The following is a 15,408-nucleotide window of genomic DNA, read 5'->3' as shown; positions in this document are numbered from 1 at the left end:
AACAAGCCAGAATAGATCATTATTTGCTAGCATCAGCATTCAACTTCTCGTACTTCGTGCGTAGGAATTTTTTCAAGAACTCTAGGTGGATGTTACAAATCCTATGGAATCAACACGCGAAGGAATGAAATCCTATGGAATGGTAGTGGTGGTTCTTGTCAGCCAAACCATAGGATAGGAAACTTTCCTTTATCAACAGTATTTCTCTAAAATTCCTTTAAAAATCATGTAATCCAAAGGGGACCTAAGCCTTGAAATTAGGTGCAAGCGAGGAAAAATCCTCTATTTGTTTTTTAACTGTCACAGGGGATTAAATCCTGACCTGAATATATATTGATATATGCATCAACAGCCTCGTTTTTAGGGGAAAACGAGGCAAAACCCTTTCGTCCGGTTAATTTTGAAAAACCGGGCTAAAACCAGTACAATGGCCCCAGGACACAGGCAAATTTGTGGCATATCCACGAGTAAGAAAAAAATAACACCAAGCCCCAGGGTAAGGGCGAAAGGTGACACAATCACAAACACAACAAACAAGGATAAAAACAAGAACATCATGGCACATGAGCTCTTCGACGATGCCTCCAAGGAGGTGAATGATGTCAGAGCGTAATCATCGTCAACCAAGCATGGAGCTTAGCAAGGCTTTCGCCCGAGTCTTGTGCCGAGGAGAACCGCATTGACCAGGACGACCGATGAGAGGATGCAGCATGAGGTTCTTCAGCAACGCCTTCAACAAGGAAATCATCGTCGCTGGCCCAGTTGAGCTTTCACCCAGAACCCTCGCAAGCATTCTTACTGCTGACGCCTCGACACCACCATGCTGTCACCGCCACTGCAGGCACAAGCATGGGTGACGTCGTCACTCTGGAGAACGACGCTCTGCCCTCCTCGACAAGAGGTGTAGGGGGAGGGTGCGCACGGACACACAGCCCCACCACCGGCTTTCTCACGGCCAAACTGAGCGCACCACGCATGCACGTGTAGAAGACACACCGCTGCCAAGGCACTACCTGTGCCCCGTGTCCAAGCAAACAACAACGGCTACACTAGATCCAGACGCGCGGTCATCGGATCCAACAAAGTGGAAGCCCATGAGCACACAGCCCCACCGCCGCCATGGCCGCAGCCAAACCGCGTGCCCGGGCTCCTACACACGCAAGAAGAACACCGTACCACAGAGCAGCTTCACCAGATTGTGGACACGACCGCGTTAGGTCGGGTGCACCGCAATAGAGGCGGGGAGCGAGTGCCGATCGTCAGGATCCAAGCGGCGGCGGGGGGGGGGGGGGGGGGGGGGTCGCAGCCATGTCTACAGATCTCAGCGCCGCCGAACAAGTTTGCGCCAGGGAGGGGAGGGGGCGCGGATCTGGTGGTGGAAATGTTAGATCTAGGCCCCAGGTGGCCGGATCCAGCTCGCCGACCGTCGAAACAAATCCTCTATTTGTCTCAAGCTAGAAGGGGTGACTCCCTAGTTGATCTCTAGAAACCTTTTTATTTACCCATCCCATGTCCCAAAACAGGTACACTAGTGTTTATACCCAATCTTTTTGGGTCTATGCTTAAGCTCTGAATGTAGGAACCTTAACCGCCCTCGACAGATCAACCACCCGCAAATCCAAGTCATCAAGAGCAAGAACTTCACGACAACCCTCACCCAAGACGAAGTAAGATATGGTCGGAGGTGGATATGGCCCTGTTCGTTTCGCTGAAAAGTCATGACTAAAAGTACTATTCGTTGATTTATTGTGAGACAAAAACATTGTTCGCTCGTTGAAAAAGTACGGTTCATAGGACAAGCGAACAGGACCATAGAACAGAGTAAGCAGTTGAAAGGCCACAATCTGGCATCCGCATCTGCATCCCCTTCTTGCACCCTGCAAGGCAGGGCGCAGACAAACAATTCTTAGCGTTGTTTGTCGTTGCTGCCTCATCAGTTTGATCATTGGCCAGAGCTCAGGTCGCAGTCTTGGGGAGAGCAAAGAAAGGGCATCAGAGAGGCAAGATGGGAGGTGTTGGCGTCGTTGGGTCTGGGTGTGGCCGTGGCGACGATCGTAGGAAGCGTGGGTGTGTTGAGCCAAGTAGGGAAGGGGAAGGGGAAGGGGAAGGGGAGGGGAGGATAGAAGCGCATGACAACCTCATCTTTGGCACTGACACGGGCAAGCATTGACACATGCCGTTTCATTGGTTACGAAGACACTATATAATAAAGGTCAATAAAAAATAATTTGTTGATCATTTGATTATGGAACAAAAATCTTCTTACGTTTCTTTTGATGTGAGAGGTAAATCATCTCAATCTTCGTTTACACCATTTGTTTACTAAATTACTAATTAGGATATATACTGATACAAATATGGTATACATCATGACTCCACCGAAATATCGGTGAAGATTCATACTCCCTCTGTCCAGGAAAGAACGTAATTCTTGCTTTTCGAGAAGTCAAACGATTTGAACTTTGACTAAATTTATATAAAAAACCATTATCGTTCATGATATAAAATAAGTACCGCTAGATTAATTATAAAATATATTTTCATAATAAATTTCGTTTGAAGACATAAATGCTAATATTATTAACTATAAACTCGGTCAAACTTGAGTTACTTTGACTAGCACGGATCCCATAATTACATTCTTTCCTGGATTGAGGGAGAGTATATGTATATAGAATTCGTCTTATCTACCCATACTATATAGTATATTGTTTTTCAAAACTCTCCATAAAATGTTTTGAATCCAAATTATTTGACATCTTAGTATCAATAAAAAAGATAAAGGTGTCCTCATCCACTTCAGTAACTTAGATAGTGATATTGTTGTTTCAAAACTATCAATAATTCCAATCCGAGTTATTTGTTTTGTATCTGTATTTAATTTAAGAGCATTTAAATATATACTTTGGAGCCTGTATCGATGACATGTGCCCCCCTGAGAAAAGCGTGCGGGCTCCCCGTTCTCACAGCTTCAGAACCCCTACGGCCCCACCCCGTGCCCGCCCCGGCTTCCCGTTCCGTGCTGCCCGCCAGTTCAAACCTCGAGAGCCGAAGCGAAGCGGAGAGGCCAAGCCCCCACCGGCGGCAGCGGAGCCATGGGGAGACCACGAGCGACCGCCGCCGCCGCCACCTCCAGGCCCAGGCGCAACCCCAAGCCAAAGCCGGACTCCTCCTTCCTCTCCCCGCTCGCGTCGCCGTCTGCCACACCGCGCACCCGCACCCGCACCCGCACCCGCACCCGCACACGCAAGGGCGCCATCCGCGGCGGCGGCCCCTCCCCCGTATCGTCGTCGCCGGGTTCTTCCCCCGCCGACCTCAACATCAGCTTCCTCTCCTCGCCGGGCTCCGCCTCCCCGCCGAAGCCCAAGCCGAAGCTAAGGTCCAGGGCCAAGCCCAAGTCCAAGCCGGACCCCTCCTTCCTCTCCCCGCTCGCGTCGCCATCGCCGTCGCCCGCACCGCGTACTCGCAAGCGCGCCGTCCGCGGCGTCGTCTCCTCACCCGCGTCGTCGTCGCCGGGGTCCTCCCCCGCCGACCTCAGCATCAGCTTCCTCTCCTCGCCGGGCTCCCCCACCTCCCCGCCGAAGCCCAGTGCCAGGGCCAAGCACGCGGCGCGCGCGCCCCTCGTCGCCAGCCCCCGCGCCGCCACACCTTCCCCCGCCGCGTCTCCCCAGCCTGCGTCGGTGGCGGCGACGGGGGTATCCAGCGTCGGAGACCTCAGGACCGCCGTCGCCTCACAGATGGAGAACCTCAAGCGCCGACTCGACGCGCTCCATTCCCGCGCTCACGCCGACCTCGATGCGTCCTTCTCCCGCGTCTCCAAGCGAATCAAGGTGAGCCCGCCGCGAGCCTCTCCCGCACTCCGCTCCCCTCCCAGTCGCATTGGGGTTTGGTTTCGAGCTTCGTGGTTTGCTTGTCCGGGCCCTGCCAACACGAAGTGCTCCATATTGGTTGATGTTGTAGAGTGGTAGCGTGTGAGGAACTGGAGATAACCATTGTTGCATGAATGGCTTACGTGTCATTTTCAGATGTTATGGTCTCTATCGATTTGTAGATTAAGCAAGACGTTGCTTGTTAACATATATGAAATTTTCTCAGTTGTGCTGAACATCTGATCTATGAGGTTACTATATCCGATTTCTACCATTGACACTATATCTGAGTTTCAAAAATTGGTACACGAGATTGCTATGTCTGAGTTTATACAATTAAAACATGCGCAATGTGCGTAATCTGCTGGTGGAGATAGTTGATATATAAGATGTTTTGTATCATAGATGTTAACATTTGTGGATAAGATATAAATCCATTAAATGAGTAGTGTATCTGGATCCCCTCCCTTTAGAGGCTTGTGGCATTAGTGTACATAGTGATACATGGGTTTTGTTGGCAAGAGTTTATGTTTTAAGTGTTGTATCATGAAACGGCACTGAATGAGGCGCTTATTTGTTTTGCTAATTCATTGTAGAGGACAAATTTTGATATCAGTAGAAAATGCAATTAGTTTCCCAGGAGCATTTAACCCATGCTGCCTTTGGAGATCTATGGAATTATAATTGCAATTGGTGCAATAACATGGTCAAATAGATTTCATTCACTCTCCTTGCTTGTAGTTCATTTATGTAGGTAAAAATTTGCTTAAATGGCATGGTGAGCTTTTCCATGCAAATTTTGTATAACAGTGCATTTTCCACACCAAAATGTCAACCCACGCTCTGATGCGTGCACAATCTAGTTAATCCACAGCTAATGCATTTTATTTGCTTCTGGTGTTCTATATGCTCTAACATTTTTTTTGGGAGACCTAGTTACAAACGTAGACGCTCACATACACGAGCGTACACTTATGTAAGATCTTAATTCTCTTTTCAGACCCAAAACAAAGCCTGTCAGCAACTAGCAGATGAAGTTGACAAGGAGCACAAGAAGATGTCTGATGATATAAAAGAAAGTTCTGAGATTGCCAGGGTACAAAATTTGTAGGCCTGTCAGCATCCGGAAATTTTCTATTCTTTTTTTTTTCTATTTTAATTTTTTCTTTGTCATTTTCAGGCAAAGTACAAGCAGATCATCGCAGAGGCACAGGCATCCACAACTCGTGGTACTACGACATACTATACTTCAAGTTCCTGTTCTCTCTCTTCGACTTAACACCACTATCTTGCTTCTAGAGTTGACTGATACGACCACATCAGATTGCAGAATATGGTCATAGCTAAATAATGATAGGTGGAAAGCAGGACATATCTATGGCCATGTTCTGTTCCTCTGGTTTTAACATTCATGATTTGGTTGATCCTAAATTGTTGCATAAATGTGGTTTTTATAAACTGTTACTAATCTCTGCATGTTACTATCATATCTCAACTCTTACATTATGTTGGCCTTCTCCATTCTCATTTGTCTCTAACAATTAGTGTGCAAGGTGACTATCCCTGTGATGACAAAATCTGTGGAGAAAGCTATTGATGGTCTGTGTACCCGTTATAATATCTCAATGCCAGTTTAGTTACCAAGTACAAGTTCTGTTCACTACACTTTTGAGTAAGTACCACTACTTATCCTTTGATGAACTGATGATGGATTTATCCCTATCTCTAGTTTAGTGTAACCTTTTTGCTAAATTAGTCTAGTATCTTCCCTTTTTGTAAACTTGTTATGCTTTGTTATCATTTCCTATGTGCTTAATAAGCAAGTCAGGAATGCAAAAACTTTGCAATAACTTCTGATAACTACACATTTGTAGTTAAACTTTCGAACTCACTTCTGTTGCTGTAAGTAGTGTTCGAAAATAGAGTGCAATTTTAATTTGGTTGGCTGTGAAATATTTTCAATTAGCCTGTGCAGTGAACACCGTTAAACTTATGGTCTATTTCATGCAGTGTTCAATAAAAGTTATATTGGACAAGAAATGAAAAGCTTTATTTATACTAAGGCAATTCGCTCTCACCTCTCTGGTGCATATTGATGTAGTATTCCATTTTCCTATGTTCAACATTTACCTAATTGACTTTGTTAAAGCTTGTGTGTAACATATTGATATATTTTTTTCCCCTGTATGATATAGCCAGTTTTCCATTTGGCTGTGAAGGCAACGTTCCTTTGATACTAAGATGTGTTTCCTTTCCTTTTCAGATAGCCTTCTTCACATCAAGCGGACAGTTGAATCCTCATGTCGTGATGGTGTGGTCGTTGTTTCAACATCCATAGATAATCAGTAGAGTACAGACACATAGAAACATCGAATGATAGTTCATGAGCATAGGAAAGCATGTAATATCAGGAGAGTTTATCGGTATCAGTAACCCTTTTTTTCATGACTTCAGTCAGTAGCAAAGCAGGCCATCGGATGCTAAACTGTTGTTCCGTCTTAGAGATCTTAATCTGACAGTCACACCAGCGTAATGTAATATGCTACCTATTACTCTAGAGTTATTTTCCCTAAAGATTGAAGATGAACTTTTCTATGATCGTCCAAAACTCAGACCCCATTTCACTCCGGTTCATTTTGCATGCTGCCGATGCTCCTTGCCCCCTTTTTTTTGTGGTTTCAGTATTGACATACAAACTGTGACATTGATCCAGAAGAAGCTGAACATGCACTTGAAATAGCTGAAGCTGACTTAAGTAGAATCTGAATCAGACATGTTTTCCGGTTGCATCTGCAGCAGTAGCAAGCAACGAACCAAAATAGTAAGATAAAAACCAGTGACGCTAGAATTTTAGTAGACCCTAGACACGAAGAAAGCCTCGTGTCGAAGTAGGCTAAAACCCTGCGAACGAACTATCATGTATTGATGTACGAATCAGGATTTGTTTCCTGTCACTATTTCAGGAACCAAACTTGTAATGCCTCACAGACAATACAAAGCTAGTGGAACTGTGGAAGTAAAATCTAGCCTCTAATTAGTTTCACGAGCACACCAGCACTGCATCTCAAGAAGAAAAAAAAAAACGTAGCATTACACATGGATTAGGTCCACAACGCCCAATTGCAGAACTAATGAGCAACGAGGCAACGATGAAGCGTTACCATTGGAATCAGCATGCTCGATTGTGTTGAGGGCCAACATTTGCAGAGTCGCTGCCCCCATCAGGCTTGGTTCAGCTTGCTCAGCCGAGCCTTGGCTTGGTCAAGTTGCTCTGTAACCCATAGCAAATCGTAAAACCAGAGTAATGTTAGACAAGGCAGGCTAAGGAGAGAAAGTTACTGGAGAAAGATGCAACGCAATAGCAGTGCTGGGCAGTTCAGCATACTCTGCTCCGTTGTGACCGCTGATTTGACGCTCTTGCGAAAGAAGATGTTGCCAGCTTTCTGGTACACCGCCTGTTGCAAACCAATAAACTATGACTCTGTGAGTAAGATGGACAAGTTGTGAGTTGGTGACAAAGCAAGCTACTGAAAGTTTGATCCAGTAAGCATATCCATGCTCTTGCTCTCAAACCGGATAATCAAAGCTTCTGCAAGTGCTTTGCAATTGTCATCTGATTACCAATGTACTGAAATAAGGTTATGTAAAAGTGTAGCGTCAGTTTATCACTGGACAACAACCCTAGTGGTTGCCATTGGTAATTTAGACTTTTTGAAAGAGTGCTATTGGTAATTTGGTACCATGACAGAAATCGCAAGCAAGGGAGGAAGACACGGGAAGAGGCTGACCCGGGAGGGATTCAGGTTGCCTAGCTCCGCGATCGCCACCTCGTGCGACCGTATCTGCGGAACACCAAACCAAATCAGATTATGTTATTTCTGCTGTCACCAGCCGAATTCGGAGAACAATAACAGGAACCTCGCGAAGAGAACTATACGAAACACCGACAGAGGTGTGAAAGTATGGGGAGGTCGAGAATACCTCCTTCATGAGCTCCACCTTCTTCTCCACCACCTCCTTCGCCGGTGTCGACCCTGCCGTCGCCGCCGCCATCTCTGTCCGCGCTTCGAGAAAACCCTCCCCTCGCCGGAAAGACTTGGAGCTGGAGCACAGCCGCCACACAAAGGAACCATGTCATCCAGTCAACTACTAGTAACATGGGAGGCCCATCTAAAAAAGAGAGGCCGGATCGCACAGCCCAGGCCCAACTTCTTGGCTTTTATGGCCCAAGACTTGGAGCTGATTTTTTTCCTCTCAGGACCTTCCCGTAGTCCCCGTACTACCGGAGTCGCAGCTCCGTCCATCCCCGCCGCCGGCAAAGTCCCGTCCGCGGGGCTACTCCCAGTCTGACAAAGCCATCGTCGGGGCGTCAACGTCGCCAACGGTCGCAGTAACCTTCTGGAGTTGCGGCCGGGACAAAAGGACAAGGAAGACTCCGGTCCGCCCCATTGGGCAGAGTTGGCGGCTCACCTGCGTTGGCGACGCAGGTTGCCCAGATGGAGGAGAAAGGCGAGGTCCGGTTTGCGTCCCGGGTGTGGATTTTCCGTGTAGTAGCGGCCAGCGAGCAAGCTAGGTGAGTTTTGAAGTGTTTTTACATGCTTCATTGTTCGGACTCAGTTTACCAGGCTGCCATTGTGCTCCTGAAATGTGCATAGTATTCCTCTGTGTTAATGTTATGAGTCTACAATGAGGTGCAGTGATGGCACTTTTAGAAGTTCCATATTAATGCAAGTAAATCTTCTGAAGGTAGGTGGATTTCCGTGTTTTGGTCAACAGAACGCTACCAGGAGCCGTGCTTCTGTTTGGAAACAAATATGCATATGAATTCAGCTTATCTTAAGTTCCATCTGGAATCTTTCAAAAATAAAATTACATCTGGAACTTGTAGTGATTACTGAGCCTTAGCTTTGCAACCATATGTTCATTTAACAGCAAAAGATATGTATTCAAATAGGTTATATGGAAAATAATACAAGACAAGTTCTATCGAGCTTGTGTTAAGTGCTGCAAATATTATAGGCTATTTCATAATCAGATAATGCTAAATAAGGGAGAGAATGTAGCCAGACAGCTTCAGTGGTGGCAATAAAAATCTGACAATATCGGCAGTTACAACACCCACCGATTGAGGAGAAAGCAAGAAGAACTGCTGGTGCATATCTTAGTCAGGCACTGTGCTAAGATCTCACAGTTAACATAGAAAGCTGGAAGGACCTTGGCTGCTGACCCCTCTGCAAAAAAAAGTGTATAAACCATTGTACAGGATGTGATCGCGAATGAATAAAGTTTGATAGTTAATTAGTTCATGTACTAATATACTAGTATGGTATTCCCTCCATTCCAACCTGTAATTCATGTACTAATATACTAGTATGGTATTCCCTCCATTCCAACCTGTAATTCACTTTGGCTTTGTCCTAACTCAAAGCTCTCTAATTTTGACCAAGTTTTTTTAAAAAAATATTAATAAGATAAAATAAATGCACTATTAAGACATATTTATGGTGATTTTCACGAAACTAATTTATATTAATAATATTATAAGTGTTGATGTAATTTTTTTTAATAAACTTCATCAAAGTTAGTGAGGTTTGACTGAGGGCAAAACTAAAGTGAACAATAATTTGAAATGGAGGGAGTAAAGTACGAAATATTTTATTTTGTATGTATATTGTATAATAATATAATATACTATATTCACACGAACAGTATAAGTAATTTTGTACTCTCTTCGTTCTTTTTAAATGTGATGTTTTTTACTTCTTTGCAGTCTACGATATACAACTTTGACCTGTCCTTTTTGTAACTTCACATAAGTATATGTGAAAAAAAAATTAGGAAAGCATTTTGAAAGAAAAAAAAATCAGTAAATATAATTTTCGTATAGCTGAAATTGATAGTTTTAGAGACACTAGTGGTTAAACTAGTTTGATGGCATGGACTATGTGTTAAACAAAAAAAAGTAGAGAGTGTGTTTTAGCAATCAAAAATCAAAATTAAGGAAGTTTGACGATGCAATAAAATGTTATATTTTGTATGAAGGTAATATAATGTATATGCTTCATTCTGAACTTCCACTGTTGATATGGTTAAAAGGTAAAGTGTAGTAGTTAAGTTGCCAGTTTGTAAGGAAGATGGTCAAATCCAGTCAGTACTCTGTTTTGGAAGCCAATCTTCAGGCAATGCTTGAAGTGTAGACCTCATTACCAACTGAGTAATAAAACAATACCAAGCTGTTTGAGAAACCAATGGGGCACAAAACAAAAGTTGGTTGATACATCCGTAATATTTTAATTTTACTTAAAATTTAAAACTGATCAAGAGAGGAAAACAAAATAGCTGACATCCTTGCCAAAGGCGCTATAAAGTTCCCAGCTGATGAATTACAAGTTACTTGCTCTATTGTCAAGGATGAGGGGCACTGCCTACTGTAAGCAAACTGGCCATCAAGAGCCAACATTTTGTAAAATCACTTCCACCCAATTAAGTTTTAGTGGTCGTTTGCGTTAAAAAAAAGGAAGTGGTCAATACTGTGAAATAAATAAATAGTCTTGGCACGATAAGGCTGGAGCTGGACATCGGTATTGTTGTTAATTCACTGAGCAAGATTCATAGCAGTGTGCTTCAGCTTGATTACACATGGACCATGCTAACTAATCCAATGAGATAACATTTTATTTACTCAAGTTGTTTTATTGGTTTCTTGCAACCTGGGGATATTCTATTGTAGTTTATTTTACGTAGATGCTCCTTTTACTAGCCCAATATTTATAAACTGATACATTAAAATGTGTGCTTCCTGCAACTGTTTGATTAACTTTTCTTCTACAATATACTTCTATACTTTTCTAAAAATGCATGGCTACTTGCTGTAATTCTTGTGTTTCAGATTGAGGAAGAAGCACTCATTTTTAAAATATATGTTTGCTATTATTTTAGAACTCAAGTGATCTCTTGTCAGGAATGTACGATCAGGTACGATAAATATGTAGTACAAGAAAAATGAGAGTTGCAGCATCTATCTCATTTGGCCATTGATTAAGGTTCAAACTTGCGCTATCTCTTTCAAAACATTCATGTATAACCTGTGGGCCATGCACTAGGTTTACATTGCCATCCACTGAAGTGATAGCACAAGAAATCATGCTCCAGTGTTTCAAAAATGGGGGCCTAGCACGCCATGCCTTGCCCTGTAGTTGCTAGCCACAAGCCCACAACCAGAACCTTCAAGTCTTCCTTTTCTGTACAATATCTGAACAAATTAGTTATTACTCATGTTACTGGATATGTGACTAAGATCTAGGAAATCATCTAACATAATGCTTGACCTTCCTTTAAGCTCTTTGGGAGTGTGAGAGATCAGTTTTTGTGGTTAACAACCATGAATAATTAGGGAAGGAAATGTGAAAAGAGATTAGTTTGAGCATGTAGGCCTCAAAATTGGTAACAAGATTGAAACTAATAGGCCTTACAGAAATAAACGGAGGGAATACAAACTCTGTACTAAAATTTTACTGTGCTCTTTGTGGTTATCTTTTTAGTCCCCACAGTGCTTCACACAATGTGGTCATAATAATCAAGTTATCCATTACTTAAGTGAAAAGTGGGGATGGACTTGGGTATTTATGGCTATTAGCTATGAGAAACTGAATCAATATTTACTTGTTACACTTTTATTAAATGGCAGATTTGCTGTATCTAGAGCCAGAAAATGAGAACTGATGTATGCTAGAAAGCAAACCTGTGCTCCTTCAAAAGTCTCAGTGCCAATATCTCCTGTCTATTCTGATGTTGTTTATCTACTATATAAACTTCTGCCCAAATGATAGTTTCATACCTATTTGTCTTTTCTTGTGTAAACCCCGGGGAAAACAATCTATGAAAGTCAAAGGATATATACTATGTATATAATGCACACACTAGAATCAACGAAGGGAGAAAAATGGGTGCCATAAACTGAATTTCTGAAATCAAGCCAAGCAAGAAGGCAACACAGGTAACAAAAGATTGTGCCAAGAAAAACATCACAAAACAGCTAAGCCGGTAGAGCATCATTACCCCCAATTAATTCTCTTTGCTTGTAAGGGTGAATTGCACCGTCATGTCAATGGAAACCAAGGAGCTCGAACACAGGCAAACAAGGGTTTCGACGATGAACTCACAGTAGTTCTTCAGTTGCAGAACGCTAGATGACATGAAGTGATATTAGCTCGGCTCACCTCTGGCACTTGTGAAGTTTGCTGTCGATGAGAGATGAGCCAAGTCAATACCATGCCATGTCGTCTCGTTCTATGCTCTTGGCTCTCTTCGTCTGAATGCTCCTTCACTGCACTTGGGTCGCCTTTATAGAGCAGCCGTGTATAGTTTTTTAAGATTACAGCTGTCGTGCCTGGTGCTGGAATGAAATCAGATCAAATAGCTGGAAATTCTGACCGTGATCCGGTACGACAAAAAATCGTTCATATTCAACCGATTTTTTTAAACCCCCCCCCCCCCCCCCCCCCCCCCCAAAAAAAAAAAAAAAATCGAAAACCTTCAACCGATTTTTTTATCAAAACTATTTTTATCAAATTATTAGACTGTTGACTCCAAATAAAGGCCAGTGACGGGCTTGGATATATCCTTCAGAGTCCAGTTCTTGCTGGAGAGAAAGCAACAAAAGTTGGGCATTGTCTAGGCTCCCGTTTCGTTGCTTTTGACAGGGTCAGTGACTATTTTTTCAGGCCGGCCGTGTGTTGTCCCCTTGTGAATCGGTCGGCATAACTTAGAATAGCTCGATTGCATGCCCAAAGCAAACCGACCATTGTTAAACTTACACTGACCTCAACTAGCCTACTTTTTATGGGAGGCTGCTATGGTTCTGCCTGACCACAACTTCACCTTACGTGTTACTTAATCCGGAAATATCATAGGGTGCTTTGGCCTTAGGCACTTGTGCATGACTAAAAAAATCCGTTCAAAGGTGACTAAGTGCTGAAAAATCTCTCAGAGATTACTCTTCTAATGACACAAAGTTGTTGTGCTATAGTTAAGTTTATTCTTGAAAGGAAAACCATTCAAGCTGTTCCTGAATACTCCCTCCGTCTCCAAAAGAAAGAAATTCTTGAGGAGTCAAATGATTTAAACTTTGACCAAGTTTATACTAAAAGTACTAATATTTATAATACAAAATAAATACCATTAGATTAATTAAGGAATATACTTTTATAATAAACTTATTTGGAGACATAAATGTTAATACTATTTACTATAAACTTGGTCAAACTTAAGCTTGTTTGACTGACATGAATCCCATAATTGCATTTTTTTTATGGAGGGAGTAGCTTTCTTCAACAGGGTCTTTGGAAAATTGATGTCTTCTTCGCATTCATGGTCTCCATTGTTATTCGCACGTCAAAACGATGAATATAACAAGAAATAACTTTACGCTTCATCAGTTCTCCAACCTTTTTCTCAACCTATAGGCTTTTAAGGAATTTTATAGCAAGATCTTATAATTTATAAGTCAACTGAAATTTTCGTCAATATACACCAGTGAACCACGTGTTTGAGAAAAAAAAATACACCAGCGAACCACTGGCGTCGCTTGACGGTGGTTGCCCTGCTTTGGCTGCTTACCAGGGCCTTGGTGCAGTTGCTAGGTTCCAGTACCTGGATCCATGCGATGCAACAGCGATCAGTCTCCAGTAGTGATCTGCTTAGCGATGAATTCTCGATTTGATGGTTAGAGTTCTTTCAATAGGCGGATTGTTGTGTTATTTCACCTATCCTGAATTTGGCACATGCTCTATTTCTGTTTCTAATTTCACCAGAACTATGGTGAAGTTGAGCTCGCATCACGTAGAAAGCCGGAATGCCACAAACGACTACTCAAGTTCCTGTTGGAAATTTGTTTTTTCTTCATTTTGTTTCTTTTTTTAGTTACACCATATTTATGTGGTGTATTGGCTTTGTCCTTTAATTTTAGACACCTGGCACTGACTACCTTTGTAATAATTGTGATCCGATGCACACCCTGGGTAGAGCCAAAAATAATTCATCATAAAGAGAAACACAGGTGAACATTGTTTGCACAACAATGGGGGCTGCTACATTTGCCTAGCATTCGCTACCTTTTGTAATAATTGTGATCTGATGCACCCACGGTAGAGCCAAAAATTTTCTATTATAAAACAACACCAGTCAACATAGTTAGAACAACAATAAAGCCACTGATTGTTAAAGAATAATTTATGTGCCATTTTGAGTTTGTAGCCATTGTAATGTATTAGATACCTATAGAAGTTCTCACTGTGTTGACACTACTAGTTTAGGCCTGTGAGCAGCCAGCGCTGCTAACAGAGCTGTGAATGGCCAACAGTGTTACAGATACCTATCTTCTAAGTTCTATGCGGACATCCAGACGCCCATCAACACACCTTTGTCAAGCTGAATTGCTAGACCACTCGCAATGCATTGTCTTATATCACTTTGTCCAAAAGACCAAAGCTACCTTGTGAAGGGGATCCGTAGTCCTTGCAACGGTGAAGGCTCTAGTTTGATTTTGATGAATTGATGAAACCCTACGTGCTAACCTAGCTTATCAAAGTGATTATGAGATAGGTAGCACTACTCCAAGTGATGAAGCGATAGTGAAGATCATGATGATGGTGATGACATGATGATGATCAAATGCTTGGACTTGAAAAAGAAGAAAGAGAAAAACAAAAAGCTCAAGGCAAAGGTGAAACTTGATAGGAGTTTTTTTGTTTTGGTAATCGAGACACTTAGTGAGTATGATCACATTTAGGATCGATAGCCGTACTATTAAGAGAGGTGAAACTCGTATCGAAATACAGTTATCAAAGTGTCACTAGATGGTCTAACTCATTGCATATGCATTTAGAATCTAGTGTAGAGCCAACACCCTTAAAAATATTTATAAAAATATGCTAACACACGTGCACAAGGTGATACACTTGGTGTTTAGCATATTTGAGCAAGGGTGGAGAAGTTGGTGAAGTGAAGGAGGTAATAGTCACTGAAAAACAGTGACCGGACTCAGGGAAGCAGCGTCCGGTCATTTATAAAATCAGTGGTGTGCTCGGGCTACTCTCGGCCTGAGACTGGACGCAGGTGACCGGACTCTGGCTAAACACTGTTCAGCGTCCGGTCCTGTTAACGTGGCGGCACGTAGAGAAGAGGAGGAGCGGACGCACCGGCGCGTCCGATCAAGAAAAACGGGCTCTGGTGCCTTACTGGAAACGACCGGACTCTAGTGGTGAAGCGTCCGGTCACTTTGAGCAGTGCGTCCAGTCGCAATTTAACACGTGGCATGAAGCAGACTAGCCGTTGAGATCAGGCGTTCAACATTTGAAGCTAATGACACGTGGCGATCATCAGGCGACCAGACGCAGGGGTCCAGCGTCCGGTCAATCTGACTGGCGCGTCCGGTCAGCCTGAATTTCAGAGAACTGAGGAGCCAACAACTCTATTTCGTTGGGGGCTCTATTTATGGCGTGTGGCCGGCTCTAGCTCACTCTCTTGGCCATTTGCATTG

At 43.0% G+C, this 15,408-nt stretch overlaps 2 protein-coding genes across 4 annotated transcripts; one reads left to right on the top strand and one right to left on the bottom strand.

The window, feature by feature from the left end:
• Window positions 1-3,033: 3,033 nt before the first annotated feature.
• Window positions 3,034-6,267, top strand: LOC136545832 (uncharacterized). The gene is made up of 5 exons (XM_066537813.1): window positions 3,034-3,830; window positions 4,870-4,965; window positions 5,050-5,098; window positions 5,415-5,541; window positions 6,133-6,267. The coding sequence occupies exons 1-4, from the start codon at window positions 3,096-3,098 to the stop codon at window positions 5,504-5,506; spliced, it is 972 nt and encodes a 323-aa protein (XP_066393910.1). The 5' UTR covers window positions 3,034-3,095; the 3' UTR covers window positions 5,507-5,541; window positions 6,133-6,267.
• Window positions 6,268-6,462: 195 nt separating this feature from the next.
• LOC136545833 (uncharacterized) lies at window positions 6,463-7,989 on the bottom strand. Of its 3 annotated transcripts, none has more exons than XR_010781167.1 (5): window positions 7,851-7,989; window positions 7,658-7,711; window positions 7,255-7,324; window positions 7,031-7,140; window positions 6,463-6,659 (listed from the first exon to the last, which is right to left on the bottom strand). XR_010781167.1 is itself a non-coding variant. In XM_066537814.1 (4 exons), the coding sequence occupies exons 1-4, from the start codon at window positions 7,920-7,922 to the stop codon at window positions 7,091-7,093; spliced, it is 246 nt and encodes an 81-aa protein (XP_066393911.1). In that variant the 5' UTR covers window positions 7,923-7,989; the 3' UTR covers window positions 6,933-7,090. The 3 variants fall into 3 exon arrangements, 1 of the variants encoding a protein (XP_066393911.1); XR_010781168.1 differs by lacking the exon at window positions 6,463-6,659 and adding an exon at window positions 6,726-6,926; XM_066537814.1 differs by lacking the exon at window positions 6,463-6,659 and having other exon boundaries at window positions 6,933-7,140.
• Between the last annotated feature and the right edge of the window lie 7,419 nt (window positions 7,990-15,408).

Source organism: Miscanthus floridulus, chromosome 3, assembly GCF_019320115.1.
Source record: "Miscanthus floridulus cultivar M001 chromosome 3, ASM1932011v1, whole genome shotgun sequence".
In the NCBI taxonomy this organism is placed as follows: domain Eukaryota; kingdom Viridiplantae; phylum Streptophyta; class Magnoliopsida; order Poales; family Poaceae; genus Miscanthus; species Miscanthus floridulus.
This window is presented reverse-complemented; position numbering and strand designations above follow the sequence as displayed.